At 47.4% G+C, this 22,467-nt stretch overlaps 1 protein-coding gene across 1 annotated transcript in view; it reads right to left on the bottom strand.

Annotated features, from left to right (window-relative positions):
* The window catches only part of SLC22A23 (solute carrier family 22 member 23), a 177,195-nt gene extending 156,562 nt beyond the window's left edge, over positions 1–20,633 (bottom strand). The window contains exon 1 of the mRNA XM_045841661.1: positions 19,409–20,633. Coding sequence (XP_045697617.1) covers positions 19,409–20,071 — 663 coding nt within the window. The 5' untranslated portion in view covers positions 20,072–20,633. The remainder of the gene's footprint in view (positions 1–19,408) is intronic.
* Positions 20,634–22,467: the final 1,834 nt, after the last annotated feature.

Below are 22,467 nucleotides of genomic sequence, written 5' to 3'. Positions count from 1 at the left end.
CTTGCCTAGGCCTCTAGGAACTGGGCGGTGCTGCTCTCCACATTCAGCTGTGGGCTGAGCAATAGGAGAGGCTCCATCTGTTTTTGTCTGGGGCTTTGCTCCAGGTTCTTTAACCCTTGAGTTGCCTGCCCTCATAAGGCTGACCCAGGTCTTCTTAAAGAAGGAAACAGAGAAGGAGGTTCTCCTCAAGGATCCCACATGGCAGGAGGTGGCTACAGGCAGGAGTATTGGCTGCTCAAAGCCACTCACCTACTTACAGGAGACAGGATGAAACATCAGAACACCTGGTTAACTCTCCTTGGGTGACAGGACAGCAGCTGACCGGCAACACCATTTCTAGCTGTGGTTTTTCCCCACCCACACGTACTCCTGCCACCACTGCCATTCCTGGGGCCTACACACTGGGAGTGGTTCACTGCAGCTGTGCGGCTGCAGCTCCTTAGGGCAGGGAACAGGTACTGGATTCCTGCCCCTTAAAGGTGGTAGCCTCCTCCCCCACATGCACCCTGCCATCCTGTTTCCCACTCCCAGAAAGAAAAGAGAAAGAAGGGAGCTTACCTAGATTATAAAAAAGTCAAGATTTTTCACTAGCTACTCTGATCTTTTCAATCAACTTTTAAATATTAGAACTTGAAGGTAATAAGAGGTAGAAAGGATTTACAGAATTCAGATTATAATCTTCATGATAATCTATGCATCATAATCACAAACTGCAAACAACCTGAATGTCCATAGCAGGTAAAGAGGTAAACCAAATGTGGTATACACACACAATGGAATACCACTGAGCAAAAAAAAAAAAAAGGAACAGTTGTTCATTTACTGTAACATGGGCAAATTTCAACGATGGTGCTGAGTGAAAGTGGGCAGACACGAAACTCTACACACTGCAGCATCCCATTTAGAGAACATTCTGAGCCAGGTGTAACTAAGCTGTGGTGATGACAATAAAAAGCACTGGTTGCCAATGGGGTGGGAGATGGGTTTGAGGGAATTTACCAGGGTGACAGAAATTCTGTGTCTTAATTTAGGTGGAGATTAATGGGTGTACTATGAGTCAAAACCCACTAAACTTACACTTAAAATACATATGCGCATTTTACTCTATGTTAATTATACCTCCATTTTTAAAAATCTGGGAAATTGTTTTAAATAGGCTCCTAAAGATGAGGCAGAAATGTCCAGTCTCTTCCTCCTTCCATTGGCCCTCTGGTGGCAGGAGGCAAAGGGGAAGGAGAAGGTAGCAGTGTGGGCAAGTCCCTGATGGAAGATCCCAAACAACCAGATCAATTAACCTCAGGAGGAAGGCATCTTCAGAAGTAGATGTCTAGGCCCAGACAGAGCTCAGAACAGAGAGTAAACAACTCACACAGTTGTTATTTCAAGGCCTGAGGTTCTTAACAAATATGGTTATGGGTCCTATGTCAGTCCAAAACAAGAACGGCATTGTAACTGTATCAAAAGCAAACAAAACAGGCCCCTACCCTTGGCCTACACTCCTGATGAGAAGGCAGCAGAGGAGAAGCCCGCACGGCAATCCTCCTGGTAAGGAGCTCCAGGCAGTGCTGCTCTCCAGAAGCCCCTCCCAGAGGCAGGGGTGTACCAGCAAGAACTGAATTCAGGCCACCTCTGCCACCTGGCTTGGCTGTGTCACATTAGCCACATTAGCCACTTACATAATCTCTCGGAACTGCAGCTTCACTGTGAATAAGCCAGAGGCAGGTCCACTCCTCAGGAGGGTTGTTGTCAGGATTCAGCCTTGATGTACCTAAGGTGCTCGGCCAGGTGAGCCTGCCATAGCCTCCTTCCTCCTCCCTTCCTCCTTCTCCCTACCCCCTCCACCCCCTGTGAAGGGTGCCCACAGGCACTCCTACCCCTGTTCACAGCCACCTCTTCCATTTACCTGCTCCCTTCTGTCACCACCTGGATTCCAACCTCTTCAGCCAACTTCACTTGCGGAACCATAATTTTACAACAGACAAAATGGGGTGGAGAGCCCTCTTCTTGCTAAACTGGTATGAAGGGCAGAATTGCCACATGAGCCTTCTCCTTGAAACAACTCTGCTGTGGGCTGAGTTACGTCCCCTGAACAAGATCTGGGGAAATCCTAACCCTTGGTGCCTCAGAATGTGACAGTATTTGGAGACAGTATCTTTACAGTGGTAATTAAGGTAAAATGAGGTCATTAGGGTAGGCCCGAAGCCAACAGGAAATCTGTCCACAGAGACACACATGGAGGGAAGCTGAAGGGAAGGCACGCTGGGAGAGGGCCATGTGAAGCTGTGGACCTGGGGCTGGGCCTGGGCCTGGGGTGATACCTCTAGAAGCCCAGGAACACCAAGGACTGCAGCAACTCCCAGAAGCCAGGAAAGTGGCCTGGGGCAGATTAGAACTTCTTTGATGCTTCTGCCCTCCCACCTTCTTTCATCTGAGTGTGGTCTATTTTATGTTACCACCACCGCCTGGCCCAGGACTTCAATATCAATAGCACAGACTCCTGCAAAGCCCTTTCCATTCTCTCCTAGCACTAAGCACCACCTTCTTATCCCTTATCTCCTCCACCACAGCCAGTTTTGTATTCTGAAAATGTGGAAGCTTGTGTTATGGAAAGAGCATAGATTTTGGAGCTCTGATGCTAGGGTATTGCATTTTAGAATGTTGATTTCACCAATTATTAACAGTGTGTTCCTGGCCAATTTCTTAGCATCTTAGTCTGTTTCCTCACTGATCAGATGCTGGTAACAGGGCTGCCTGCTGCGAGGGTGAAATAAGCGGACTGTTTACAGCGGTCAGCACACGGGGAGATGAAGGGTGCCTGGGACGCATTGCCACACCATTGCTCAAAACCTTTCAATAGTTTCCATCACCCACCAGGGAAAGTTTGGGCTTCTCTGCAGAGAGCAGGGGGCTGTGATAGTGACTTATAGCACCTCTTCCCCATACCATTCCCTTTGGAACCCAGTTTTGTGCAGGCCCCCTGCACTCCATATGACTTGGAGGAAGGTGCCCCATCTCTGATGCACACAGCATGCCCTGGTGAGTGGTGTTGGTCAGGGACTGGCGTTTGGCCTGAAGTGGTGCAGATAAGAGAGGACTCCGCTTCAAGGAAAAGGAGAAGACTGTTGTTCCCTTTTTCATTCCCTCTTCTCCAAGTCAGGGGGCAGAGGTAGTGAATAATCCGCTAAGGCGAGCCACCTTGCAACTACAAAGAACTCACCATTTGTTATGGGTTGACTGTGTCCCCTCAAAATCTCCAGTACCTGAGAGTGTGACTGTATTTGGTGATATGCAGTTAAGTTAAAATGTGATCATTAGGGGAGGCCCCAACACAATATGACTGTGTCCTTATAAGATTAGGGGACACACACCTAATCTTATGCACCTTGCTGATGCCTTGATCTTGGATTTTCAGCCTCCAGGACTGTGAGGAAATAAACTTCTGTGCACAGACTCCCAGTCTGTGCTTGTGTTATGAGAGCTCAAGCTGACCAACACAGCGTTAGAATGAACTGATGCTGAGGAAGGCCGAGGAGAGAGACAAAAAGGACTGTGGGCTACAGCCTATCCTATCTCTGGGCTTCCAGAAATGTCATAAGTTTTTCTGTGTATTTTTCACTCCATTTAATTTGAGGTTTTCAGCCATTTGCAGCAGACAGCATCTTAACTGACCTCCTCCAGCTTTCAAACCCTTCACAACATTGTACATTCTCTCTTCCTAACTGAAACAAATGCCTCCTCTTCCTCCTTCCCATCAGAAAACCTACATCCTAGTTATTCCTGATTCATACTCTGCTGTTCCCATCTCCATTCTTTGGCTCAATGCTTCCCTCTGCCCAAAAGGCTTCCTTTCAGCCCATCTGTCTATCAGGACCACCCATTCCTCAAGGAACGACTCTTAGGCTCCTTCTCCCCTGCAGCTCCTGATACAGTGTTTTGCACATACTATCTGCTCCATAAACATTTGAACATTATATACTGCTCTGGATTTTTCCTCTATGATGTTTTCCCTGCCTACATTTTTAACTACTACATGAGATTATGCCACTATATTTGCTACACGAATTCAAACAGATCAGAAAAGAAAGATTGCTGTGTATCATCACCTGCCCGTACTTAAGAAGAAAAATGCCTTTTGGAGACTTAAAAACCTATTCTCAGTATGATAAATGACAAGTCTTCAAAGTCCCTGGTTACATTCTGTTTATTGAAGGTCATTTAAGTTTCTAAAAAGTGGCTGTTGGAAATGAGATTCATGACCAAGGTGGCAGTTCTGCTTTCCCTTTAGCTTATCTAAAACCTGTCAAAAAGAACTGGAATTTTAAATAGGGAAAAACAATATGGCAGATGAAAAATTAATCAAGTAGAGAAACCACAGCTTGAACCACAGTTCAATTCAATTCAAACATGTTATCAGCAGACACACTAAAGCAGACAACAAAAACACACCCTCATAAACTTGATACTCATTTTTGAAAAGTTGCTTCCTATGAGACCAGAAAAAGACTAAGAATAAATCTTCTATTAAAATTAAATTGTCAAAACCCTACTCTGGGAGGTAGGAGGTTTGATGGCTCACCACATAACGCACCCCTGAAAATGGCCCAGCTATGGACAGGCCCCAGAGATGCACCACCTTCTTCAGTCCCACTCCTCTCACTGGGCGACCACTCGTCGAAGCATCTTCATCTTCTACTTGAAAGTTAGTTCTGAGTGCCAGATCAGACACTCTGCCCAGCCCAGAACACTCACCAAGTCTCATCATCTACAGCCCCTGACAGCTCTTTACTAGAGGACACCAAGAATGTCAGCCAAACCCTCAAAGAGAAATACGAGTGAGTGGGACAGACAGCTACTGCTGTGAACATCGAAGTGGAGAGGTCGGCTTGGGTCAGCAGAGGGGGCACCTCGTCAGTAGCCCCGGCTAACACCTGGCAAGCCTGCCTTCAGAGGTGCATGTGTCGTCTTTGGAGATGTCACTCTCAGATCACTGCAGGACCACTGCCTGTGCCCACGAGGGCAGTGAACCCCAACCCGTTACTCAGCAAACGTACATACTGTGTATGTGTGCTTCTGGCCTCTTACTCCTGGTGCCTGTCTCCTGGGGGACTTCTCATTCCCAGCTGCTGAAAACAATACTAGAACCCCTTGCTGGGAATTAGTTATGGAAAAGCCTAGTCAGAATTAGGGGCATTTTGAACATAAATACCTTTTACATCCAAATAAATGTTTCCTTTTCAAGTAATCAAACATTATTCTAAGCAGAGGTTCAAAGGACCTACTTTAATGAGTGGTGTGGTCATTAACAACATTCATTTGTACGCAAATACCTTAAGGGTAGCTTTCCTAACAGGCTTACCCTGGTGGACTAAATGTGCCTGCTGACAGTTGGTTTACACCATTAATATGCTTATTGAGCCATTTCTTCTCAGGGGACAAGGAGACAGAGTTGTGGTGATTCCCCGCATGGTGAAGCGCCCTTGTGCAGCTCCTCAGCCTGCCCACCAACACTGCCCCTGTGGGGCACGGAGTAGTTGTGTCTCCCGGGCTGACCCCTGGCCAGCTATCGGGAGTGGTTAGAAAATACAATGGACCTTTACATTAGCCTAGACCAAGATGACTCAAACTTGGCATTCAACATTTTGAGCTGGCTCACTCTGCATTACAGGATATTTAGCAGCACCCCAGTCTCTACCCACTAGAGAGGCCAGTAGCACCCCCACCCTGCTGTGACAACCAAAAATGTTTCCAGGCACCAAATGCGCCCCAGGGGGAAACTGGACTGCACGGAAAGCATCCAGTGAACTTTTTTTAAACAACTGTGCTTGGGTCCCACAGATATTTCCAAAGGTTCCCCAAGTGACTCTAAGTGCTCCAGACACCACCACTCCTGTCCCCAATCTTAGATTCAGACCCACCAGTTCAACATGGAGTTTCCAGTAGAAGAAACAGCTATATGATTTAAAGTTCTGAAAACAGTGGCTTAAAGTAAAGACAATGTACTCCATAGCCCAGTGTGATTTTAAGTTTTATTAGCTGCTACTTCAGATAAATTACATCACTCTTCTTAGTCTTCAGCAGCTCTCTGTTTTGACTTTAGGTATGAGTTGACTTAGATATCTGTCCTCTTATTCCTATTCTTGTGATTCCAGAATTAAATCAATTTCCCTTACCCAGAACAGAGTGGCATCTCCTTCACCACCTCTGTACCTACACCATACTAGAAATGTTAATTGAGTACCTACTAGATCCAGGTCCTGAAGATATGTATGTGGGCCAAGAAAGGAGAGATGGGGGACTGGAGTGGAGGAACAGGGAGTCAGGAAAGACCTGAAGAAGTTGGCAGGAAGGAGAGGTGGATTCTGGGCTGAAGGAACACCACTGGCAAAGGTCAAGTGTTGACAACTGGCCAAGGGTTAGAGCACAGGGTTCCTGTGCAAGAGTGATGGGAGCAGCTGCAGAGGAGGTAGGCAGGGTGCTCTTCATGAGGGACCTCGAAAATCCATCAAGCAGGCCCAACTTCATCCAAAAGGCTAAAGAAAGTCACAAAGGTATTTAACCAGAGGAGTTAAAAGAGCCACTCAGCTACTTAGAACCAAAACACTAGAATTTCATGAGTGGAATGGGGGTGGATAGGACCAGAGGCCATATTAGCATCCCAGTCCAGCAGGTACCAAAATGCACAGGTGTAGGGCTTTGAGGAAGTATCTGGGTTACAGATAAAGATCTGGGGCTGCTATACTCAGGGTGTGTGCTTGAAATTCAGGGTTGAATTGCTCCCTCACACACATACACACACCCTCATATGTTGAAGAGCTGACACCTAGTACCTCAGAATGTTCTTTACAGAGGTAATTGAGGTAAAATGAGGTCACTGGGATGGGCCCTAATCCAGTATGACTGGTGTCCTAGTCAGAAGAGATTAGGATGCAGACACACACAGAGGGACGACCACGTGAGGACACAGAGAGAAGACAGCCATCTACAAGTCAAGGAGGGAGGCCTCAGGAGGAACCGACCCTGTCGACACCTTGATCTCAGACTGCCAGACTCCAGAAGTGTGAGGAATGAATATTTGTGGTACTTATTTCAGCAGCCCCAGCTGACTGATACATCTGGGAGCTGCCTTAAAGAGGTAAATGACTGAGGATTCATGCAGGCGACTGCAAGGAGAGGAGTAGTCTTGAGGCAGAGGGAAAATCAAGAGAAAGCAGCACTGCCTGTCCTAAGGAGAGGGGGTCAAGGATTGACTGGTCACTGCCAAGGCCCCACAGAGGCCAACTGAAGCAGTCCTGAGGGACCTGGCATCAGGCCGGCCTGACACAGAGACCACGTGGGATGGAATCAGGATTGGAAAGGACTGAGAAAGGGGCCCATCTGCCAAGGAGCTGACAAATGGTAGGAGGGGCCAGGTGCAGAGGGGCAGGGATCTGGAGGAGGGCCTGGGACCCAACTCCACGAGTCCAGTCAGTTGGATGTGTCACCCAGGAGACTATGAGGCGTCTGAGGGTTCTAAACCTCAGGCAGAGGTGACAGAAGAGACCCAGCAGGGAAGTGCTTCAGCCCCAGGCTCATGTCTGCCCAAGGACTTGGAGCTTGGCCCTGCTGTGTCCTCAGGATGTGAGCAGCAGACCTCAGCCGCTCCCTCTCCAGCCCGCCCCTGCCACCCCTATCCTGGGGGGCCCACAGCACACAGGTTAGTCTGGGTCTTCTGGAACACCACTCCAACAAGCACCTCGCAATTGTGCAGGGGAGCGGCTGCTGCCCTCTCCCTCTCTGCCTGTCTCCACGAGAGCACCAGCTGTGCCTGGTGTCCCTGCTGCACCGGGCCACATGATTTCGTGCCTCAGGAGTTGTCAGGCTTGCCTGATGCCAGGTCCCTCAGGACTGCTTCTGTGATTTCAGCTGGCCTCTGTGTGGCCTTGGCAGTGACCAGTCAGTACTCAACACCCTCTCCTTAGGACAGGCAGTGCTGCTTTCTCTTGATTTTCCCTCTGCCTCAAGGCTGCTCCCCTCTCCCAATCTCACATGAATCCTCAGTCACTCAGCCCCTTAAGGCAGCTCCCAGGCATATCAGTCAGCTGGGGCTGCTGAAACACATATTACAGACATTTATTTCTCACACTTCTGGAGTCTGGGAGTCCAAGGTCAAGGTGTCAGCAGGGTTGGCTTCTTCTAAGGCCTCTCTCCTTGGCTTGTAGGATTGTGCAAAACCAGCCCTACTTGGGGCCGGCTCACAGCACCCTGACCCCTGCCAGCCTGATAGTGGGTGCTCCTCAGGATGTGCATCTGCTCTCCCCATATCTCAGCTCCCAGCCCCTCAGATTCTCAGCCCAGTTCGTCCCACACTGCCCTGAAATCCATCCTCCATTGACCAAATGTCTTGGCTACACCACTAGCTCCTTCTGCAGGGCCAAGACAGTCTTCTATCCATCTGTGTCACCCACCCAGGGCAGGGCAGAAGGTCTGTCACAGAGCAGATGTCTGAGAGAAAAACCAGGGTCAGGCACTACCCAAGTGGCTGCAGAAATCACCTCTGACAGGGGAGACAAGGGACATGGGGCTGTATGTAATTGTCTTTAAAAAGAAGGATAATGCTATGTCCATAGCAGCATTTTCACAATAGCCGAAAGGTGTCCACTGATGGATGAATGGATAAACAAAATGTGGCTTATCCATGCAATGGAACACGGTTCTGTCTTAAAAATGGAGGAAATTCTGACACGTGCTACAACATGGATGATGAACCTTGAGGACATCATGTCTAGTAAAATAAGCCAAACATAAAAGAACAAATATTGCAAAACATACTTATATCAGGTTCCTAGAGCAGCAAATCCACAGAGACAGAGCAGAACAGTGGCTGTCAGGGGCTGGGGGCGTGGAGAGTGGGGAGAGCAGAGTTCCAGTTCGGGAAGATGAAAAAGTCCTGTGGACAGATGGTGGTGATGCTTGCCTAACAGCGTGAGCATCCTTACTGCCACTGAACCATACAGCTAAAAATGGCTAAGATGGTAAATTTCATGTTATGTCCATTTTATCACAATTTACAATTTTTAAGTAGGACAAAAAAAACTTTGTGTTAACTATAAGCACTCACGTACATCCACTTGAGAACAGTGGAGTTCCTCAGTATGTAATAGTCAGGGTGCCCCATTTGTAAACCGTCTTTTAAACACACTGAAAAAGTAGCCTTTAATCTAATCTGAGAGGAAACACCCTATAGTGCAAATTGTGATGCTGAGTGTATAATCCATCCATAATTTAATATGAGCACTGGGATGCTTGCGGCTGCTTTATGCCAGCATCATCTCCTTTGCATGTATTCTTTAAATGATACTATGAAATAAAGTATGACTATTGCCTAGTAGAATTAAATTATATAAAGGACTGACCCTTCTTCATATTTAAAAAAATAAAAAAGGCCAATGAACACTTAACTAGCATTCCTAATGACTTAACATTCTTTACCACACGCTCCTATGACTCAGCTCTTTGGTTCACTGCTCGGATAAGTAAATGAACTGTCTCGCCTCTGGAGCAGCATTTTCAAACGTAAGAAGGCACCCTGGCTTCTTTGAGCTGACTAACATGCATAACAAAGTTGGTTAGGCCTTTGTGATAATGTTCCCTGACAAAAATAGGCCCATAAAAGGTACACGTCACTCTTACTACAAGAAATCTAGAAAGGTACCAAACACAACAAAGGACTAGAGAAGCACCAAAGGCATTGAAAAGTAGGGAAGCAAAACTTGGCAAGCCTGAGGAACCCTTGCTTAGCTCTGTAGCAGGGGCAACCAGCTCTGTGAAAGGCCGGAGGTCACCAGAAGCAGGGTCCAGTTCAGGAGGGCCACACATCTGGCTTAATGCTGCTGTCACTGTCTTGATCTTTGTGATAGTTGTGGAACAAAGGGCTCTGCATTTTCATTTCGCACTGGGTCCCACAAGCTACACAGCTGGTCCTGAATAGAAGAAAGGTTTGGAAACCTGCGTGGGGCAGGGGTGGAAGTGAACGTGCGAAATTGTTTCAGTGGTTGCCCGAGGGCTTGTTCCAAGATCCTTCAGTGGTCTGGAGCTAACGACCAAGGCCATCTCTAACAATTTCCAGAAAATAAACCTCAGGAGGGGTATTCTTGCCAATTCCATGCTAAACTTAGGACCAGAGACTTAAGTAGCCAGGTAAGTTACATTCTGAGTCCTTGGGAAGAAAATGAATACTTTGTTTAAAGCATTTAATGGTCAAACTACCAATATTCAATTATTCTTGATTAACTGCCAAAAAGATCCTAAGCCCCTTACATCCCAACAAAGAACAGCTCTGTCACATGGTTTGAAGGGGCCCTACCTCCCTACGTTCACACATAATCCTGGGTCCCCAACCCACTGCCTTTCCCCACCCCAGCCCAAGCTGGACATCAGCTACATGTCCAGGAACCTGTAGGTGGACAGAGGAATACTGGCCTCTGTGCTGGCCATTGCTTGACCAGGGACCAGGTGAGCAAAAGCCCAGACAAAGCCAGTCTGGAGGGGGAAGGAAGCTGACTTCTGGAGAAGAGGATGAGAGCAGACGTGGCTTCTGACAGGATGCAGGTGGCAGCAGGGCTCCTGAAAGATGCTTCCTAGCCACATATTTTCTGGTCTCAGACCCCACCCTGGGTTCCCTGAGCCATCATCCCTGCATCTTCCCAATAAGTTTATTTTCCATTTTGTTAATGTAGCTTGAAATTTGTTTTTCTTTACTTGCAACCAAGAGTTCTAAGAAGAGAGGCTGGTGGGGTACATAATACTATGCAAATGGATGGCCTGGACTTCAATCAGTCAATAAACACTGCCCCCCTTTCCTAGAAATGTAGGCATTGTCAATCTGCAGGTCACTGTTGGGAGGGAGGTATGCCTATGGATAATGACAAGCATTGAGTAAATACTGAGCAAATGAAAGAATAAAACTACTAAATCCCAACTCACTGAAGAGCAAAGTCCGAGGACTACTGAGTCAATGCTCTCCCACAAAAACTCAGCAAGACTAACACTCCAGGCAGGACAGGGCAGCTCTACAAGGGGGCTCTGATCCCCCTGAAGTTAGCTCTCTGATCCCTGCTATTATAGCTCAAGGTTACCATCAACTCTAAAATTCCACTTTCTCTCTCCAGCTGTTCCCATTCTAGCCTCAGGACAGCCTTCCAGGTAAGGTGATCAATGACCTACTTTGTTGATGAGGTTCCTGCAGCACTCAAAGGTAAATTGGTCATGAGCAGCTCAGACAAGACATGAACTCACACCTGCCAAACTAAAACCCCCACTGTTTCCATAACTTCAAGACCAGGTGAGCTCAGACATCCTTTGGTGAAGACACTGTAGGCAAAAGACCGATAAGACATACCTCCAGTGGGGGATGGTGCACACACCATTCTGATCACCACACAGTGAGTGCTGTGACAAAGGGGCAGCTGGGTGCTGGGAGTGCCAGATAGGGGCTGAGCTGATATGAAGGATGAACAGGAACTACCTGGCTAAAGGAAGGAAGAAAGGGAGTTCCAGGCAAGTGGGAAATAAAGGCAGAAGGAGAAGAGATTAGAGAAATCTGCCTAGAGAGGTGGTTTGCTCAAGCCCACCCTTATGAAGCCACAGTATAACCCACTACACCTCGACTTGCAGTAACCAAGGCTTAGAGGGAGGTATGACCATCCTCAGGCAGGAGACCCTCTCTGCTAGGCCAGTTAGAAGGAGCAACCCAAGGAGAATGAGCCGGATGCTGGGGCCACTTGCAGGCAGAGGCAAGAATGCCTGCAGGGTGAGGAAAATGGGGTTCTTACCCTAATTCTGGTGGCTTTGGACAAGTCAAAGACCCTCTCCCCTCCAAGCCTCAGTCTTCTCATCTATAAACTGAGGAGTTTGGACTAGATTACATGTCAGCTGTGACCAAGGCAGTCTTTTACCTACACTAGGCACTTGGCAAAGGTAAAGCTGGTTGAATGAAAATAAATTCTAGACCAATGGTTTCCCATGTCAGGGTCTTTCAGCCTTGTGGAAATTTAATTAGCATTCTCCGCTTTTGAGCAGGAGGGCAACTGAAAAACTACAACACTCTAGTGCCCACTGCTGTTTCCCACCAACAGATCTGGGAACGGCTTCCAGGCCTACTTGCCCAGGCCTAGCCTGGACCTGCAGCTCCAGAGTGATTTTCCAGAGATCCTGCTCAGGACCACCTCCACCTGAGGCCAGCTGGTCTCCTTTCAGCAGCACAAAAAGGCCCAGTTTTCCATGGAAACTTTGGTCAGGCTATCTCTCCCTCTCCCTCTCTCTCTCTCTCTCTCAAATTCCCTCCTCCCTCCCCTCAGCCTACCTGCAGAGCACCAACTCTCCAGTGCAGGCACAGGCCTGTGTCCTAGGCCCTCCTCTCACCCCACATGTTCTCCTTCGCTGCCCTGCATTCCTAATTCATCCCCTCAGCTGGTTGAGTTCATCTCATGGCTTATGTTCTTATCAGCCATCCCCTTCCCATGTTCCCAGCCACACAGCATGGTATCAATTCCAGGCTCCTGCATGCCACAGGGCCCTTGAACATGCTGTTCCCTCTCTGGAACACACACACACACACACACACACACACACACACACGCGTGCACGCACATACCTTTTGCCTCCGTATCCCACCTCAGATCTCATCTCAGATGTTAGCTTCACTCAGAGACCAGTAAGTCTAAGCCTGGCTCTTCCAGTCATTCATTTTCCTGTCTTTCCATACATTTAACTGTTGGTAATTAAAAGGTTATTATTTAATTTGTTAAGGTGTACCTCCCTCATTAGCATATTATAGGCTCTATGGGAGCTGAACTACCTAGTTCCACCTATCCCCAATGTACAGCACAGTGCTTAACTCAGAATAGACATTCACATCTATGAAAGGAAGGGGAGAGAAGAAAAGGCTTAAAATAAAAAGGGAAAGTGGTGGCCCAGGGTCAGGCTCAGTGGAGTAATAATTGCTTAACAACTGGCTTTCTGATTAAATAAAAAAAATTTTGTGCCAATTTCCACAGTGTAAATACTCCTGTCATGGCCTGTTCCAAACCACCAAAATGCTGTTCCTGAATGAGCAGCTGGATACAGATGTGCACATTGGTGCAGGGTCGGTAGAGGAAAGACTGGCTCCAGCCACCGCTGGCTTATAGCGATGCCAGGACTGACATTCAGAGAGTCCAATGTGCTTTTAAATGACATTAACTTTTGATTCAATTCTACGTTGGACTAATGGCCAAAATGAATTGAGCCTTGCAAAAAAAAATGCTAAAGACTGAAAAAAAAAAGAAAAGAAAAAAGATGTTTTGCAGCTAGTCCAGAACAAGAAGATGAAGGGAAAGGTGAGACCCACTGCATGGAGACAAGTGCTGTGTTCTGAAAGGAGAGGAAAGAAATGTTTAAAAGTTTAGCTTTCAGTCTTTCCATCAGTGCGGGCCACTGACAAAGTCAAGGCTTAGGATATCGTTACGAGCAAGTGAGAGCCTGTATGAAATGCTGGCTATATCCTCTTGCCTAGTATTTACTCCCCTTTCTAGCAATTTACCCTAAGAGTTCAATAAAAGCAAAACTGGTCCCTACAACACCAAATTAAAGAAGTATTAAGATAATAAAACTATTAGAAGAAAATATGGGTAGAAAAACATGGAATATTTTCCCTAATATTCTGGGATTAGGGAAGCCCTAAATCTAACACAAAACCCAGAAACTATTAAAAAAAGTTTAGTTCATTTGACACTATCCAAACCAAAAGTTTCTGCCTAACGAAAGGACTATAAACTCATTCAAAAGACAAACTGGAAAAAAAATGTACAAGACACCCAAAAGGGTGAATTTACTTGATACATGAAGTTGTTCTATAACTCAGTAAGGAAATAACATGCCCCCAAACACGCACACACATAACGCCAAAGGACATGCAGAGACAGTCCAAAGACAAGGAAACACAACAGCCCCAACAATTTCAGGGAGATGTCTACCCTCCTCGTGACAAGACATACAAGTCATAACGATAACCAAACATCACTTCACACATATCCAACCAGGAGACATGTAAAAGTGTGGTTAACTCCCTGGCTCAGGAAAGATGGGAAGGAAGAGAACCTCTCATACCAAGAGAGTAAATTGGTATTGAAATCTCTATACAGGGCACTTTGACAACACCTATCAAAATAAAAACGCAGCCCACTTTGACCCTCCACTTCTAAAAATTTGATTTGTACCAGGATTTCATTACACAGTGTGTGATTGCAGAGAATGGAAACAACCTAAATGCCCTCTCAGGAGGTGACTAATTAAATAAATTACAGGCCAGTCATACAATGCTGTGCAGACACAGAAAAGAATCTGGGGCTCTCTATGTACTAATATGCATCCATCCCCAACATAGGCAAAAAAGGGGGGCACAGAACAGTGTACACAATGTTACTGGTTGTGAAAGAAAATATATAAATGAAAACATACTTAGAATATTTCTGGAAAAAAAACATAAGAAACTGATAACCATTTGCTTCTGAGGAGGGAAACTGGAGGCAGAGATGACAAGAAATGTTACTTTACTGTCTGCTTTCGGTACCATGTGCATGCATTATTTATTACTCAACTTTTAAACATAGATATGCATGAATATGTTCACTGTTGTGTTGTATATACTAGATGAAATTTAAAAACCACTAGACTGACAAAAGAGTGGGGTCTTTTTAAAATATTACTACTGCAATGAAATTGTAATTATTTTTAATCTTAATTAAATTGTCCTGAGTCACTTTCTAGTCTTGAGTAACAAAAAAAGAATATAAATTACTTCTCAGGATATTTAAATAACCCTCGGTTGTCCTAACAGGGTAAAAGCCAGCAACCTTTGAGAATTTATGAACAGAAGAAATATCAGAAGACTGGAGATAGACAAGCTTGATATATGGGAAAAAAATGGAGCTTAGAGAGTTTAGCTGACATTTTTGGTTTTGTTTTGTTTTTTTTTTTTTGCAAAATTCTAGGCACTTTCACAGAACTGATGAGCATTAGAATCCAACGAGAATTCACTCGGAATGATGCAGAATAAACTTTGGAAGTTATTAAGAGAAATATCTTTAAATCAATGGAGTTTTTTTTTTTAACCTTGTTGAGTAAAATCTCAGCAGAACCTGATCTCTGGGCTGCACAGGGAGTGATGCTGGTGGGGGGTCAGGGAGGCAGGGTGAGCAGGGCTCCCAAACTTCCCAGCCTCAGTTCCCCTAGAGCTGCCCTCTAAGTGACTGTGCAGGTCTTTATTTGATTCTTCTTTTCAGGAAGGGACTCACAATACCTTTCAACATGACTGAGAAATAAAATAGAGAGCAATAGATGTCATCAGGAAGTTGAACACCAGGCTCAGGCACAGAACACCTGGCCCACCCAAGTGTGTGTCAACTGATTTTAATTACAAGATAATGCTAGGTGTCTTAAGACTGGCCTTGGATTACTAAATATTCTTAATAAAAGGAAACATATGTCAAAGTATTTTGAAAATTTTATAGGGCAGCACATTTTGAGGGACTACGAATTATGGAACGGATAACAAATACCAACGACCAAGGCATAAACAGAAAAAAAGATCCTAACAGAAGAGATCTAATAACCCCAAATTATTAAGATGAACCTTACATATATCGAGCACCATGTCACACAACGTAGGCTGAGAAAGCCCTGACACAGCATAATCCCAGAAAGGTTTGGTGACTGTGGTCTCGACATACTAGTTAGAAGCATGTCGTGTCTACTAAGAGGTTTAACTCATCAACCCTAGGCTTGTTCATGGAAGCAGTGTCCACTCTTCCTCAGTTCTGATTAGAAGACACAGGGCATGCTGGGTTGTGTTCTGGGTGCCATGCTTGAGAGACACATGTCAAGTGGAGCAGTCAGTACAGCAAATTTTGTTATGTATGGAAACAGCTAAAGCAGCTGGTGAATTCCGACCCTGAAGAGAAACTACATACTTGGGCATCCTCAAACATCTGAACATGTATTATATGAAGGAAAAAGAATCATTCAGAGGAGCAAAGTGCACAAGTAGGCATGAGATTGCCCTACTTATAGTCACCAAAAAACATGCCTTTCTGCAAGAAAGAACAATTACGGAGTCAGCTATCTGGCTAAGGGGGGTTCTCTTCCTATTCTGGAAGGGACATCCACACCACAGATTTTATTCAGGATGGGAGAGAGGCTTGTTGGCCTGAAGATCCCTTTTAACAACAGTAACATGGGACTCTAACTAGTTTGTACAGGTGCTATTATAGCATAAATAATAGGCTATTTAATATATAATACAACACATAATATATATTAACATGTTCATAATATAATATATACTTATAATATTATATAAATATAATAATATACATTCTTACCTGTTCTTTGGTATCCCCCTCCCCATCTAACACCTAAGGAGTTAATAAAGTGTATATTGTAGGGGTGCATATGAAGAGGGACCCCCCAAAAAACAAAATGATCTTCTGGAGGGTGGGCCCCTTGTAATACAGGCTCCTCCTGCTAGGTGAGTGTTCTAGGAACCCATCTATATGTAGGAACCCAGCTGATGTTGTTGTGAGAGGCTGCATTCAGCTTCAGTGAATTTTTTTGAAGACTCTTTCAATGTGTTTGCCCATTTCATGGTGGGTGATTTTTGAGTGCACCTGCCCATGCCACACTAAGTGGTCCAGCAGTTTTTGACCAAAAACAGCAGGACCCCTGGGCCCCACGTCCCTATTCACTTGATCTCTCTGAATGACTTTTTTTGTGGAAGAGATGAAACAAAAAAATGGCAGAAGCACTAAAAAGCATCAAAATTGTCAAGTTCAAAAACTGTTTTGAGCAGTGGGAAAAAAGTCTCCATAGGTGTAGTGCATCAAATGGAAAGTACTTTGAAGGTGACTAAAGCTCTAACATGTAACAATAAATACACAATTTTTTTATAAATAAATTCCAGGGGCGTTTTTGGTCCCCCCTTGTATATGCTGAAGGAAGTCTAATGATTAAGACATTGTGTGAGGCCTATTTGCAAGTAGGATGGTGTCAGGGATGAGGGTAAAAAAGGCAGCTTCTCAAACCCTGAACTTTCATTTGCTGACAAAAGGCAAACCTTTTACTTTTGCTTCTACTTATAAAGTTGACAGGCACCTGACCCCTAGAAATCAGCACCCAGTAGATTCCACATTTATCCATCTGATGGTGTATCCAACATGCACAGCCAAGAGGAGAAACTCTTAGTACATGCCAAAATGTGCTTCAAGTGCTCTTTAAAGCATTGGTTATGGAACAGAACACTGTGGAAGGACTGTCCTTTATTTAGATCTTATTTGTGTGTGAAAATCGATATGTCCCTTCTAGTTTTTATCTTACAAGAAAATGTTTCTCTAACTATTGTCTCCAAGTCTTCTCCTCCCAGGCTTGCCTTGTCAGCTATACGTAACTGTGACTTACCTAGCACCCCTCGAACATACTGCACACATTAGTGCTATCTCTGACCCTCTCAAGTGCTAATGTAGAAAACTTTTCCAGCTCCCCAATATGCCTCCATAGCCTGTCTTCATGAACTATTTTAGTTCTCTCCTCTCATCATCCATGGCAGAGTGTGAATAGCTGTTCCTAGGTCCCTACGGCTAAGATAATGATAGTCCATCCCCCTCCTAACTTTTAAGTTTCCTTTCTCTCTGATCCCAGGACAGAGCATCCTCCACCCACATTTGCTTTGATCTATATTACTCCTCCTCTACTTTAAAAATGGGCTTAAAAGATTTGAAAATGTTGTCAAATCCTTATTTTCACAGAAATACAGAGTATTAAAATAGTCACTGTAGTCATTGTTCTTAACTTTTCCATACTGGTAAAAAGAAAAACAAATCTTGCCTTCCATCTATGGGAAACAGAGTCACAGAAACACCTTTGGAAAGGCCAGCCTGAGTTGGGGCAGAGGTGGGGGTGTCAGGGTGAAGTAAACTGGAAGGATCTTCCCTATTTAACAGCTAATCCAGACAGCTCCCACAGGACAGATCACTTCTTGCTGAGATTAAAGCAAGGGTTATGATGATGTAATAGTTTCATTTTACAAATCTGTGACCTACAACTGTTTACTAACATGCGTTTGGGAAAAAATACATGCACACTGATTATCATAAACTGTTAAATGTCAGTCTCACATTTAAACAAATCATTTAAAACTCTGCCTAGAGCAGCCCAGAAGAGGAAAAGGTCTACTCTGAAGGTTTACTCTGAAATGCAAGTTACTTATTTAAAACACAGAAGGGGCCAAAAGCACAAATTGCTTGACAAATTGGCATAAGATATCTTGTATATGTTAAGAAATCCAGAAAATTATAGATATCTTGGGCACTGATTTTCTAACATTGCCCATTCTCCATTTTTATGCTGGCCACACAGCTCTCATCACACACTCCCGTTCAGTTCCACACAATACAATACCTCTGCTAGGGGGCCTCCGCTAGACCGGTAGTAAGTTGGAAGTTCAGCTAAAGCTGAGCAGGGTCTCAGCACCTCAGACAAAAGAAGCTGCTATGTAGCAGCAGTGGTGGTCCTGGGACACCCAAACATTCTTAGCATCCTTCCTACACTCCAGTGATGTTTACTAAAGTCCTGAGAAATCAATGGAGAGAACGCTGGAGTGGCAAAGTCTAAAGCCAATTATGCCCATCTTGGAATAGGCTGAGCCTGGGGAGGGGGAAAGGGAATTTTCAAAAGCTCTTTGCTTCTCCCGCTACAACTTCGGTTCTGTAGTTGGCTCTAGTCTGTTTCCAAAGCCAGCAGGGGATGGCTGAGGTATCTGGGAATAGGGCACTATGCTTACGGATAGACATTTCTTTATGGGAGACACAGGGACAACTAGCCAGGCAGAAAAGCAGAGCCCTGGGCCTGGCCCCGGCCAGCAGACCTTGAATGAGGCAGGTCCTCCAGAGCAGGCTTGGTGACAGGTCAGAGGACTTACCCTCCGCAGGCCACCCTTCCCTAATGGGGGTGATAGTTAGAAGGGTGGCAGAAAAAGCTCTAGTCTTTTTAGGTGGAGGGGTGCTCTTTCCCTATGTGCACTGGGACAGGAGTTTGGGTGCAAACTAGGAAAGGCTATGGTGTCCCCTTAGAGTTGGGAGGCAGTGTCACTGCGGGGGACCCGAAAAAGCTCTCTTTTCACACCCAAGTAAATGCATCTCCTTTAGAGGACGGGAAGCGATCGGGCCAATTCGAGATGCCTATACACACAGACTAGCATCACGTTAGTGACTTCCTCCCGGGCTGCCTCGGGCTTAGACCTCGGATGTAAGGAGAGGGGCGGAGGTAAGGGTGGAGGGGACATAGGAGGGGAAAAGGTTCAGGAGAAGGACACCGGGGCCTGGTCGGTCGCGGCCCTTACCTTGCTGACCACGTTTTGGACGAGGCCTGTGCGGATACCATAGTCCCATGCGTGGCAGTCGCAGTTAGAGGCGTTGTCCCCCTTGTCCGGAGGGGACGGTAGAGGTGGCGTGTCACCCCTGTCCGCTCCGCTCCAGTTGCTGAGGTGGCCTGCGGACCCCGAGGCGGCAGTGGAGAAGAAGGTGGTCGGCGGGCTAGTCCAGTTGACCAAGTCCTCGGCTCCCCACCGGCCAGTGGCGGTGACTCCCGCCAGCTCGGCGCCTTTGCCGGCCTCGCGGCACCAGAAGTTCGGCTGGTCCAAAAGGAAAGAGTCCGAGAACTGGCTGAAGCCGATGAATAGCGCGGGGATCCAGGTGAGGAGCACGAGGGTCTTCTGGTAGCCCCCACCCAGGCCCCCAAGGAAAGGCAGCACCGACCCGTCGTAGTCCAGCAACAAGAGGCTGGGGGCCGCCGCCGCGGAGCAGCAGCTCGGGTGCTGACCGCCGCCGGCGGGATGCGGGGAAGGCAACGGTTGGATCTCCCCGCCGCTGCCGTGGCCCGCGCGTCCCCCGAGGGGCACCGAGGAAGCCGCGTCCCCAGGCGGCAGAGAGCCGTTCTCCTCGCCCAGGGGTGGCTGCCTCCCGGGCCCGCTGCCCGCCGCCTCGCGCCGCCGGTCTATCGCCATGGCCCGGGCCCGCGGCGTCCACAGAGGCGCATAGAGCGCGGCGGAGGCTTCCGCGGGTGCCCCGAGCAGAGCGCGCCGGGCCCGGCGGCCGCCGCCGCCGCCGCCTCCGAGCAGGGCCCGCGGCTTGAGAGAGAGCGCACGGCTGCCCCGGGCACCTCAGTCCGCCCCCATGTCACTGGCCCAGACCCCGCGCCCTGGGCGCTGCGGCCCCGCTCGGGCGCCGCGAAGACTGCGGGCAAAGGCCAGCCGGGGCCCTCAGCCGCCACCGCTCATCTGCTCCGCGGGCCCGGGCGCCAGCGGCCGAGCCCGCAGCTCTCCGCCGCTCCGCGCCGGCCGCGGCAGGAGGAGGAGCGGGTGCAGCACCTTGCGGCCGCCTCTAAACCGCACGGACCGCTGTGCTGAAGGTGCGGGCAGTGCGTGCAGTGCCGGCCGCTCCCCAGGCGCCCGGGATGTATTTATCCGACCTCCACGCCTTCCGGAAGCCGTGAGCTCGGGTTCCAACCCGGCGAGCCGGCCGCGCTCTAGGGCTCGGCGAGCTGATCTCCCTCCTCCGGGGGATCTCCTCCGCCTCCTCCGCCTCCTCCGCCTCCTCCGCCTCCTCTGACCCCCCAGTCCCGCCCCCTCTCCCCCCGCGGAGGTGGAGGTAACATCAGCACCTGCTGCGCCCGACTCCTGGGCGCGAGCGCCCCCTCGAGCCCTGGGATCCACGGGAGAGGGGGCGGGGAAATGGGATACTCCCGCCCGCCTTGCCCAAGGGTCCCTTGCCAGTCCCAAACGCCACCCCCGCCCCCAACACACACACACCCAGCGCCTGTCGAGGCAAGGGAGGAGAAGGCGCGGAGCCGCTTGAGCTGGCGGGCTGGGGATCCCAGAGGAGGCTGCGTGCGCCGGGATCCTGTGAATAGGCTTGTGTTCGCGGCTCGGCTCCTGCCTCCGCTTTTGCCAGTTTCTGGTGGTCTGTCAACCGCAGCGTTGGGTCACCCACCAGTGACTGCAGCACCCACTCCCGAATCGCCATTTCTCCCCCACTCCCAAATGAATGCTATACAGTAACAATGCTAGAAGGGTATGTTGCCAAAACAAATGACATGTACAGAAACGTGAATGGTGATGGTATTCCCCACCCCCTCCCCAGGATCTTGAATTAGCCTTTCGAACGCTGAACGCTGACTGCACAGGCGCACATGTCTGTATTCACACTCATGAAGACAAAACCTTTCTCCTCTCCCGTGCTCCAGCGCCAACCTTGCCCAGCCGGCTCTTTATGAGTAACACCAGCCCTGCGGCAAACGGCTGAATTAGCATTATTTCCTTCTGCACCCAGGCACAGATGAAAATGGGGCCGCACCTCTCACCCCAGTGTCCTCGTTTGTTGGACACATTTAATATTCCGAGAAGTTTATGGAAGTCTTGACAGAGCAATCGGGGGAGATAAAAGAAATGCCTTCGCTTTCCAAAAACATACACTCTAAGCTACACCTACTGAATGTCTTGTTTTGCATTTCCATTACTTGTTTACATATTTAACCAGAAGGTTTGTTTTGTTGTTGCTGTTATTGTTGTTATGGGCATCTTGCTTACTAGGTAAAATTCTAGCACATCCAAGACAATTCTTAATGCTGCCAGTGGGGCAGGGGAGGTCCTGGGCTTTCCTGCTGAGAAGGGGGAGATTAGATAACTGTGGTCTGAAGGGACCCAAAGGGCTGTAGAAGACACAAAACCTCTAAGAATGGGTCTCAAAACTTGCTCGTATTTAAAGAACTTTTTGGGGTGACAGTGCACATTGTGCATGCAGTGATAGTTTTTTTCCAACTTCACATTTTATTAACTTTACTTTTTCTTCCTCTCCTTGCATTAGAAGAGATAATAAATGCAAAGTGTTTATCTCCATGCCCGGAACAGGGAAAGTGATCAATAAATGTTAGCCGTTTATTATTACTGCCACTGCTACTCCTACTATTACAGAAAATCTGCAGTTCTATTTCTGATCTTAAATATAACTTTAAAGATGTTATTTATTTGCTCTTCACTGGTCCACTGAGACAGAAGAGATCTGTCTACCTGGGTTTGGGTCTGGCTCTGCCTCGTTACTTTTTTGTTGTATTTTACAAATTGCAAAACAGGCATGACCTTGATGGCCATCCACTCATAATAATAAATAATGTTGAGCTTTGCAGGGTTGGCTTTCAAATATACACTGTCATTCGGTCCTCCCAGAACCCTTAGTAGGTGGATCTTCAAGATAAGGCTGTGAGGGTTAGGTGACTCTCAGATCAAAGAGGTGGTCCACAGCAGAGGCAAATCGATGGCTTTGAACTGAGATCTTCTGACTTGACATTCCAGGGTTTCTCCATTTCAATGGGCAGTGACAGATTACAACACCGTAGGGAAGAGTT

This window comes from Phyllostomus hastatus, unplaced genomic scaffold, assembly GCF_019186645.2.
Source record: "Phyllostomus hastatus isolate PE091 unplaced genomic scaffold, TTU_PhHast_1.1 phas_contig_37, whole genome shotgun sequence".
Taxonomy (NCBI): Eukaryota; Metazoa; Chordata; class Mammalia; order Chiroptera; family Phyllostomidae; genus Phyllostomus; species Phyllostomus hastatus.
Note: the sequence above shows the minus strand (reverse complement) of the source record. Positions and strands in the feature narration are given on the sequence as shown.